The 11014-nt window shown below is 37.9% G+C and overlaps 1 protein-coding gene across 2 annotated transcripts in view; it reads left to right on the forward strand.

The window, feature by feature from the left end:
* The window catches only part of TMX4 (thioredoxin-related transmembrane protein 4), a 43765-nt gene that overhangs the window by 16672 nt on the left and 16079 nt on the right, over window positions 1–11014 (forward strand). For both annotated transcript variants that reach the window (XM_011941004.1, XM_011941003.1), the window contains exons 3-5: window positions 2352–2397; window positions 4032–4160; window positions 7845–7890. In XM_011941004.1, the coding sequence (XP_011796394.1) occupies window positions 2352–2397; window positions 4032–4160; window positions 7845–7890 (221 nt within the window). The remainder of the gene's footprint in view (window positions 1–2351; window positions 2398–4031; window positions 4161–7844; window positions 7891–11014) is intronic.

Genomic DNA, 11014 nt, shown 5'->3' on the forward strand with positions numbered 1-11014 from the left:
CTGGAAATGTTTTATATATTGTATAATTAAATGAAATATTTTTCTACTTATTTACTTCCTTATTTATTGTCATAGCCAGTGATGACTAAGAATGTACAAAAGATTTTAAAGAGCAAGTTAAAAAATCACTTTAAGTTATACCTAACATTTAATAGAAATCTTGTCTCTTTATTCAGATAAAAATAAAATCTGAGTAAAAAATGTTAAGACGTTATGAGATACTATTTAATTTCTTCGTTCCATTTTAAAAAACCATACAAATAAAATATACATTCCTAATACCATAACTGTCCTTAGATTTTTGGCTGGTCATAGGAATCTATAGTTAGGTAAGAAGTAATGTATGAAACTGTTCATAATAATTATCTTAAACCAAAGGCATATACTAGTTTTTTAAATATTTAGTATTATTTTAAGTATTTATTTTATTATTTATTGTAAGTATTTTTCCCCTGGCAATTTAGAATTGGAAGGATACTGTAGGATACCCTTGTTCTTCTCCAGGGTGAAATCCCTAGCAACGTGAGAGATGAAAATGCGCTTAGAAGTGCTTGTTACAATCCTCAGTTGACCTATTTTTGGGTCACCTGTGTTTATATTACTGGCGACACACCTTTTTTTCCAATGTACAATGACAAATTTTTGTAGTAAATGTTTCTTTTTGTGACATTGACTTTTACTACTCCAGAGTACTGTGTTTCCTTTTAAATACGGTTGAGATGTTTTGGAATCCACTTGATCTGAAATGAAATATAAAATACAGAATTCTTTGAGAAGACTCATCTTTTGTTACTAAATTATGTTGAATATGTATTTAATTTATAAAATGGGTGAAAGTCAATTTCCCGTGTTTTTTTTTTTTGAGATGGAGTCTCGCTCTGTGGCTCTGAGGCTGGAGTGCAGTGGTCCGATCTCAGCTTACTGCAAGCTCCGCCTCCCGGGTTTATGCCATTCTCCTGCCTCAGCCTCCCAAGTAGCTGGGACTACAGGCGCCCGCCACCTCGCCCGGCTAGTTTTTTGTATTTTTTTTTTTTTTTTTGTATTTTTTAGTAGAGACGGGGTTTCACCGTGTTAGCCAGGATGGTCTGGATCTCCTGACCTCGTGATCCGCCCATCTCGGCCTCCCAAAGTGCTGGGATTACAGGCTTGAGCCACCGCGCCCGGCAATTTCCCATGTTATTAAAAGTAAAGCTGCAGTGTTTTGAATTGCGAGTGACCACAGAGATGTATGATTGGAGCAACTTAATTTGAATAGATATTTGATTTTGTTCACATTATTCTACAGTGGGAAAGGCAACTGTGATGGAAAATGTTAAAATGATGCCATGCCTCTGTCATTTTTCCATGTTGGCCAGGAGGATCCTTAAGCTTTCTTTCTCTTTACTCATTCTTGGCGCCCATGCAAATATTATTATTTGTAACATTTAAAGGGCAAGGATCTGTTCTTTACTCCTAGTCTCATTCAGCATTTTTTTGCACACTTACTCTTTTTTTTGATATTATTATTCTCCGTTTGTGGTTGTGATTGTGATTATTTGAATAAGTTATTTCCTTCTGCTACTAGACTATAAGCTCTGTGAGAATAAAGGTTGTACATGTTTTTATTCATCCATGTGTCTTGAGCGGTAACAACAGTCTCAAGGTGCGTGGTAGATACTTGTTGAGGTACTAAGGGTTTTATTTATCTTTGTCTTTACATGCACATAGCATAGCATTTGATATGTACTTAGTGTTCAGTAAAGGTTTGCTAAAACAAATTGGAAAAAATATTTTTCACTTACATATATTCTTACAGATTTTATACTTACAGATTTTATAAATGTACAAGCATTATACATGATCTTTAGCGTTTCATGTTACTTACTCTTTTTAAACTGATGACTGATGTAATCATATCTATAGTTTGTTGAGTCCTTCACTATGTACCCAGCACCACGCTAAGCCTAATAATACTTGCCCTAATCTAACTTTAGAACAATTAAGTTAGGCTTTTATATACCCATTTTACAGAAAAAAGGTGACTGAGACTAAGAGAGGTTAAATAATCTAAAGTTATAAAGTTAGTAAATGGGGAAGTGGGTATTTCACTTTGCAAAACCCCAGTTTGCAAGGCTCTAAATTCTATCCTTTCAGCCTCCTTACAATCCGAGTGATACAAGTTGTATGTCAGTTACTGGAAATGTTAGGTAAATAAAAATGGGTAGAAATGAAATTTCTTTAAGTCAAAAAAAATAGTAAATGTGAATCAATAATTGCAATGATTTTAATAATGTGATTATGAAGGTAAGCTCAAGAATGCTTTTTTTTGGAGGACTTAAGTATAACTTTTATTCTGTTTGTGCTTCTTGTAGGTTTGAGTGGCCGCTTCTTTGTCACCACTCTCCCAGCATTTTTTCAGTAAGTTTAAATAATCTTCTAATCTTGCAAAGATTAGAAATCAATAGACGTGTACCAGGAATTCTAAGTTGTCTTCCATGACCACCACTTATTCAGCTTAACATGTGAGGGAAACAAGGCTGGTGTGCTCTGAGTGAAAGCTGTGACAAGAGAAGCTTTCCTGGAGTGCTGCAGAGATGGAGGTCCTAATGTCAGGGGTAGGTGGGCAGGAGAAGTCAGAGATTTCTCTGATGATATTAGAGGTGGGGTAATTCTTAATATCTAACTAGGAGTGCATTAAGCCAACAAGGTAGAGAAAGTCTTTCCAGTTAAAGGAGATAGCATAAAAAAGCCCAAGAGAGAATGAAGTACCTTTTGAGAACTTTGAACTAGTTCTTTATGGCTGGACCACAGGTATAGCTGGATCATGCTGAGTGATGAGGCCAGAGAGACTCAGGTACAGGCAGGGGAAAGACAAAGAAAGTAGTGGATTTCAGAGAAACATAGGCAGAAGGAGCAGTGGGACTTGGTGACTGATTAGCCATGGGAAGGAAGAGTCTATGATGACTACTAACAGGCCATGTGTAACTAACTAGTAAAAGTTATTGCCTGCCTTCAAGACTAGGAGCCATGAAAATTAGAAGAGATTTGGAAGATAGAGACAAAAATCCAAAAGATAGTGTGACTTGCCCTTCCCAGTTCCAAATGGAGAAGTCTAGGTACAGTATGATGTCAAGATCCAGAGTTCAGAAAAAAGACCTAGACTGGAGATACATATTGAAAATTCTTCAGCATTGAGGTAAATAACAGTTGAAATACATCTAGAGAGAACATGTATGGTAGAAAGGGAAGCAGGTCAAGGATGGAACCTGAGATTGGCCAATATTAGGACTTCTGCAAAGGAAGACAGTGAGTAAAGGAAATGGAGAAGGGATGCTCAGAGCGGTAGGAAGAACTTCAGGGAGCTCCTGTTGTAAAACCCAAGCAAAAGGAAGAAGGAAGTGGTATTCAGCAGTGAATGAACAATGCCAGTGACAGGTGAAGGAAACAAATAGATACAGCACTTAGGGGTCATTGGAGACCCCCAATATGAGTGGTTTCAAGGGAGTCCTGGAAGCAGATCCCGCACTTGCACCAAGTAGTGAATGAGACATAAAGAGGAGAAAACAGCAAGCCTAGACTCTTCTCTGGGAGCCCTGATTGCGGCAAGTAGGTGAGAGGGCAGGTTGAAGGGCGTATGAGGTTTTTTGTTGGTGTTTGAGGAGAGGGCCTTGAATGACGTAAATTTGAAAATGTGGATACAATGTTTTAAACTTGATAACTGGCTGTTTCTCTATTGTAAGAGAAAAATTAAAGTAATTGGTAGCAAAAATAATAAGTAACTTGGCATATTAAACACTGACAAGAACTCTGCGTTTAGTCACACATTGTACGGTGGTAACATAGAATGTTAATGCTTTTAGGTTGGGATTTCTCACTTGTAATAAAGCTTATTAATGCTTTCTGATTTATGTCTAACTATATATTTTTCAATAGAGTCAATTTAAAATTCAAGTGGCGTTCACATGTATTGCCAATAGCTATTTTAACTTTTATTATCTGTAACGTCTGTTATTTTAATGCATTTGCTTTCTACTTGTTTTCATAATTTATAGTGCAAAGGATGGGATATTCCGCCGTTATCGTGGCCCCGGAATCTTCGAAGACCTGCAGAATTATATCTTAGAGAAGAAATGGCAATCAGTTGAGCCTCTGACCGGCTGGAAATCCCCAGCTTCTCTAACGTAACTTAATTTTTTAATGACAAGGTGTTACTAATAAAACAGGAGGTTTTAAGTTAATAGCCTGTGGGTCTCAAAAAAGCCTCTGTTTTTCTTCACATTTACTTCCCAGATTACTCATGGCCATGCTTAGCCCATGCAGTATTTCTGGTTTTGTGACCCACATATGTTTCAGCTGGTTTTTAGTACACTGGGAATTAAGTAGCCAGATTTGAGTGGGTTACAGAATGCCTCTTTTCCAGCTTTTGCACTAAGCCACGATGACTGTTTTTCTCCTTACAAAATATGGTATTCAGCATCATGACTTGAAAGGAAGAAAGAATTTGCCGTTCTTTCTTCCTTTTAAGTTATTGATGAGATAGAGAATAACTCTTTATTGAATTATAGTTTATGAAGGAATTGCTATTATATATTATGTGGAAAACAAAACCTGTGGAGTCATTGGCTGCCTAGCCGAATACCACAGGGGATAGATTTGGCCTTGACGGCAAACTGTATAATACTTGGTGAGCTAGATTAGGCCAAACCATAACAACTTTTTCCGTAGTTGGTTTTAATTTTGAATGGATTGTCATATATATAGATAATTTTATATTAGTAAATACAAGTGTAAGAAATTTCCCTACTGAAAAAGGAGCAAATCAAGCAATATTTCAGGAGTAAATCATCTAGTGGCATCTATATTAATATTAAGGAAACACACATAGCTCACTCTAAAAACAACTCCTCTCTCACATTTCACTCTACAACCATTTGAGCACTGATTTAGCCAGATACTTTTCTAGGTGCTAGGTATTCAACACTGAACAAGACAGACATTCACCGCAGGTACAGAGAATCATAGTCTGGATAAGGGTGGATAAAAAACACAGCAACATACTTTACAAAGACAGGGGATAGCTATGGGGTTACGGACCTGCTCTTCTATATGGAGGGAGCAGGAGGCATTTCTCTGAAGGGGGGCCTCTAGGTGAGATCTGAAGGACAGAAAGAACTAGCTTAGGCAAAGAGCAGAGGGAAGATTATTCCCAGGAATGAGTATGGCATATGTATAAGCCCCAGTTTGGAAAGGAGCTTGGTGTACTTAAGGAACAGAATGGTGACCAATGTCAAGCATAGTGAAAGGGAGTGCAGGATGAGCTGAATAAGAGGGGCAGGCTGAAGCCAGATCATGCAGGGCCTGTGGCCACAGGAAAGAAGTTGGAAGTTACCAGCACACACAAGGAGAAGGTGACCCTTAGGAGAGGAGATTAGAAAGGGCAAGAATAGATGAAGCAAGTCAAGCCTTAGAGTGGTAGCTTGTGTCAGGTGGCGGCAGTGGGGATGTGGGGATGGAGAGGCTGAGTGGATTTAAAATATGTTTTGAAGGTAGGCTTGTCCAAAGTGAAGGAGAAGAAGGATTCATAATAAAAACTTATAAGTTTCTGGTTTGAGTACATGATGGATCTTGGTACTTGTTATTGCCTTGGGCAAGAGAAAATTAAGGATTCTGTATAAAACTTGTTGGGTTTGAGATGCAGACTTTGTAGAACTGTCACGTTGGATGCTGTATTAGTCCATTCTTGCATTGCTATAAAGGAATACTTGAGACTGGGTAATTTATAAAGAAAAGATGTTTAATTGGCTCATGGTTCTACAGGCTGTACCGGAAGGATGATGCTAGCATCTGCTTGGCTTCTGGGGAGGCTTCAGGAAACCTACAATCATGGTGGAAGGTGAAGGGGAAGCACATAACATCACATGGCCAGAGTAGGAGCAAGAGAGAAGGATGAGGAGGCACCACACTGTTAAACAACCAAATCTCCTGAGAGCTCCCTCACTATCAAGAGAACAGCACCAAGAGGATGGTGCTAAACTATTGATGAGAATCTGCCCCCATGATCCAATCTCTTTCCACAAGACCCCACCTCCAGAATTAGGGATTACAGTTTGTTAGGAATAACGCTTACAATTTTAAGGAAATTGAACACTTGAACAAAGGATATTTAGCAAAGCAATTTTATTTTTGCACAAAGGGGTGCCTTTTTGGCCAGTCGCCATGAGAGCACACTTGAACAAAGGGGCACGAGAGCCTTTATTTTTGATGCAAGTCTTGCCCCTGTACCCTTTTCTTATTGGTCTGGGTCAGGTGTGTAATCTAAACTAATTTTCGTTGGCTAAACATTTGACTTTTTTTAGATAAGGTGGGCACGTAAAAGAGAGAGGAAAGGGGAAGGGGTGTCTGTAGTTAGTTAGAAAGTTTTTTTTTTTGGTTTTTGTTTTTTAAATAAGGAATGTGAGCTGGTACTGATAATGCCTGGTACTGTGGCATGCCTGGTCATTTAACAAAGGGAGAAAAAAAGAGGCGGGGTGGGGGGCCGGTAACTATGAATTAAAAGATTAGGCTATTTGAAGAGAAACTCTATCATATCTCACAAATTGAACCTAAGATTTGGGTGGGGATACAGATTCGAAGCATATCAGATGCATGGAAATGGGCCCCCATGAAGAATTCAGGAACACAAAAACCTACAGACAGTGTTGAGGTGAGGGGAACACCTAGAAAGAAGGAAAGAGAGAAGAGTACTTGGGGATGAGTCATGGGCCACCCCCAAATTAAGAACCTGTGTTGAGAAGTCTGCCAAAGGAAACTGAAAATGAGTACCCAAGAGGCAACATGAAAACTAGGGCTGCCATTTTCCAGAAGCCAAATGAGAGTGTTCAAGAAGAAGAGTGTAGTCTCTTGTGTCCCATGTTATTAAGAGGCGAAGGGAGATCAAGTTTGAGACGTGGGCATTGAATGAAGCATGGTGAGGTCATCATGGCTTTGACAATCAGTGTTCCTGTAGTGGCGAGTGTGGAAGCCAGATTTGAATGCATTAAAGATACAGTAAAGAAGAAACAGTATGTGTAGAGTGCTCTGGAAAAGTTTGTGAAGCTGGAGGGCCATGTGAGGTCCAGGGATACTCTTTCTAAAAGGTAGAAGAGAGTAGAGCATGTTTATATCGCCAGTGAGACTGTTGTAGGAGAGAGAGAGAGAAGTTGCTTGTGCAGGAAGTGAGGATGAGAGAAAGAACCAAGTCCTAATAAGACCAAATGGATAGGATCCAAGGCACAAGTAGAGGAATTGGACTGTGATAGGACAGTTAGACTTTACCTGTCATAACAAGAGAAGGTGGATGCAGGTGGGTCCCAGGCTCAGATTTGGTAGTGGGAAGATGAGGAGATCATGTGGTGGCTTCTGATTTCAGTGACATATGAGGAGTGCTTGTTAGCTGAGAGTACATGGGGATGGGAAGATGTGTCAAGTTTTGAGGAGAAGGAAAAGGAAATGAGCTAGTATCTTAGAGCTTATAAAGTACTGGACATTATTAACTGTCCACTTAGGCTTGGGACTATGAAGCAGAAAGAACTGTCATCTGGTTATGTGATATTTTTTCCCTGGAGACATTCAGCTGCTCAGGGTTGAGATTTTTGCCAGGTAGGTACAATGAAAGGAGAAAGTACCAAGGAATTGGGATAGATTTGCAGCAGAGTGATTCAAATGATAGCCACTGAATCTATGTTCTGTAAGAACAGATATGAATCTGGGAGAGGGGGCAATATTTAGCAAGACGTGGAGGGAAAACAACCAGTCCTCCTGACCTGATTTTCATTATTTTTTCTTATATAGTATATATGATCACTGTTTTCTCTCTTTTTTTTAAGGATGTCTGGAATGGCTGGTCTTTTTAGCATCTCTGGCAAGATATGGGTAAGTAATCTTAAATAAAACATTTATATTTGCAGAGAGGTTGTTAAGAATAAAAATAAAGCTTTTAAGCAATAGGAAAAGAAACATTTCTAAGTACATTTATAATTTCACCCCACAACTACTCTCATGTGGGGTTTCCACTGGTAATGTCTTCATGTAGAAGGGCATAATCTGAACAGGAACCTGTAACTACTGTGTCAAAGTCTTATTTTCTTAGATCAGTGATGGAGTCTTTCATCCAAGCAAAAGAGCTTATGTGATTTTACTTTATCTTATGTTCACATTGGCATATCTCCCTACATAGGAAAGATTGTCTAAGCCTGAAAGTAGTTCTGTGTGTCAGGGGTTAGCAAACTCTAGCCTGTGGATGGGCTACCTGTTTTTGTCAATAAAGTTTTATTGGAACACGGCTACATTTATTCATTACCTATTGTCTATGACTGCTTTCATGCTACGATGGTAGAGTTGAATAGTTGTGGCAGAGAATTGTGGCATACAAGCTTGTAATATTTACAATCTGGCCTTTAAGTAATAGATCCTTGCTGTATGTGATTGTATAATTTCTCTGAGTCATTTCAGTGGGTTAGAACTGTTATTCAGGTTTAATATTTGAACATTATATAATGTTGAATATGTCCCATAACCTTTTATTCCCCTTCTCTATAGGGGAGGACTAAATCCAACCAGATTGAGCAAAATTGCTCTGGAATTAAATATAGCTCAAAATATTTCAAAAAGTCTTAGAAGTGAGTCTCCCTATATGTATCTTTTCTATGCTATGATTGTAGCTTATGGTGTCATGTTTGGAACATAATATTCAAAAAGTTTGGGAAGATTCTTTTTCTGTTGCTCATACACATTCATATATGTTTAAAGACATTTAAGAAAAACCTTTTGTATTCCACGTTCTCAGTTACATTTATATTCTGCCTTGTGAGATAGAATACCTGCTACAAGGTTTTTTGGTTATTTTTCACGACAGAGGCTAATTGAAGACTTGGTTTCAGTCTTTCAGGTTAAAATTTAACTTTTTTTGGCATTTGTCTATCACAATAAACAATAACTAATATTTCCCCCTCTCCAGATAGTTTGAGTTTCATGTGGTTTCCTTCTGCTGCTTTCTTAACATTGGTGAGAACTTTAATCAAGGGCTGAGAATTATGAATTGCAAACTGGGAACTGAAAAGAGATTCTGCCTTTTGCAGTATGTCAATATTAAAGATTGACAAAATCATGTAGCCTGCTAGCTCTCTGAGCCATAGAGCATTATACTGTCTAATTCAACAGAAAAATTGTAATAGATGGTTGTTAGGCAGCATTGACTGAAATTTTAGCACCAAATCTATGATAAGTGCAGTAGAATTTGTTCTGCAAGTTAAGAAGAGCTTAGATGAAAGCTGATTATGGCCTTCATTGACTGTAGAAGAGAAGTTTTACTTTCAAAGAGGGTAGCAGGGAAAATACATAATGGCTCTGACCTCATGTAGCTTGTCATTTGGAGCTTAGATAAACAAGTTTAAATAAGGAGTTACAGTTTTTCATTATGTCATGCAGATGATTACAATGTGTAACATTTAGAGTGTGTCAAGGCCAGGAGTGGGTGTTTTATCTTTGTACACACAGTCCCCAGCTGTGGGCAACACAGATGTCTTCTGTGTGGATGCATTAAACTGGAGAGGAAGAGCCGTTTGGAGAATAGAATGTGATCCATGTCTGAATAACTAATGAATATGTTCTTCTTAATGATTGAGAAGTAGAATATATGTGTTATATAAATGTATATTTATAATTTCTTTCCAGATATTTCCGAAAGGAACCAAAAATGATCATTTTATAAGATAAACTAAAATTTGGCATGCAAATAATTACATTTTAAATTGTAAAATATAGAATATAAAATGTACAATTATACAAATGTATAGTTGTAAAATAGTTTTATCTAGTATTAATACCATATTCTTTTGTAAGCGTTTGCATGGAGTAATTTTTCTATTTTCAACCTTTTTATTATGTTTTAAGTAAATTATAAAAAGTATATAGCAAAAAATAATTATCTGATGAATTTAATCCATTTATATTTATTGGGATCACTAAAACATTCATCCTGATTGTAGGGTGTATGTAGGGGAGTGGAAGAGAGTTGCACATAAAAGAATGCAAATGATACAGTGTTAGATTATTTTGATCTCCGTCTGTGTATGTATATTACACATACATTTAATAGTTTGTGAAATCTGATACTACCCTCTGTATCAGCATGTAGCCTCCCCAAGCCTCTTGCCCACTTTTGTGATTTATTCTTAGAAATAAGTCCCTATCCTTTCATCAGATCTCTAGGAAGGTCTCTTGCCACCTGTATTTCTAGAATTTGGCTCTTGTCCTCTTATTTACAAGGTATATAATCTCTGACCTAAAGAGACGCAGTCCTTGGCTACCCATCAGGTCTCTGGTTCCCACTTCCACCTTTAGTTATGGTCTTGCCTTCCTGTCTTTATAAAGTCACTTAATCAGCCAATCCTTCCAGCTGACTGCCCTGCCTGCTCAGTTAGCTCATTCAGCTGACTGTTCCTTTAGTCAGAGTTCCTCACATCATTGTTGAATGTATAATTGTGGCAAACTTAATTGTTTTTTAAATCATGTCTAGATCATATGAAATTGCAATGCAAATATATTAATAATGAACAGAAGAAACAACTGTACATGGTGAGACAGAGATAGACTAGGGATGGGAGGTGGAACCAAAAAAGTGTAAAGTCTCAGAGAAAGAAGATTAAAAAGATGGAAGAAGGAAAGATGTAGAATGGCTAATGCCAGTGAGACAAGATTGTTTATGCCTATCCATAGTCTCTTTATTCTACTGAAATATCCAGATACACGTACAGATAGAAATGAGTCTTTCCTCAGCAACAGTCTTCCCTGGATGGGTAGCTGGTTAGATGTAAGTATTTCTACAGGTAATATAACAAAACAGTATAATGGATGTTTATATGGAGTTTTTTTTTTTTGAGACGGAGTCTCGCTCTATCGCCCAGGCTGGAGTGCGGTGGCCGGATCTCAGCTCACTGCAAGCTCCGCCTCCCGGGTTCACGCCATTCTCCTGCCTCAGCCTCCCGAGTAGCTGGGA

The sequence above is a fragment of the Colobus angolensis genome, unplaced genomic scaffold (assembly GCF_000951035.1).
Source record: "Colobus angolensis palliatus isolate OR3802 unplaced genomic scaffold, Cang.pa_1.0 Scaffold197, whole genome shotgun sequence".
Taxonomy (NCBI): domain Eukaryota; kingdom Metazoa; phylum Chordata; class Mammalia; order Primates; family Cercopithecidae; genus Colobus; species Colobus angolensis.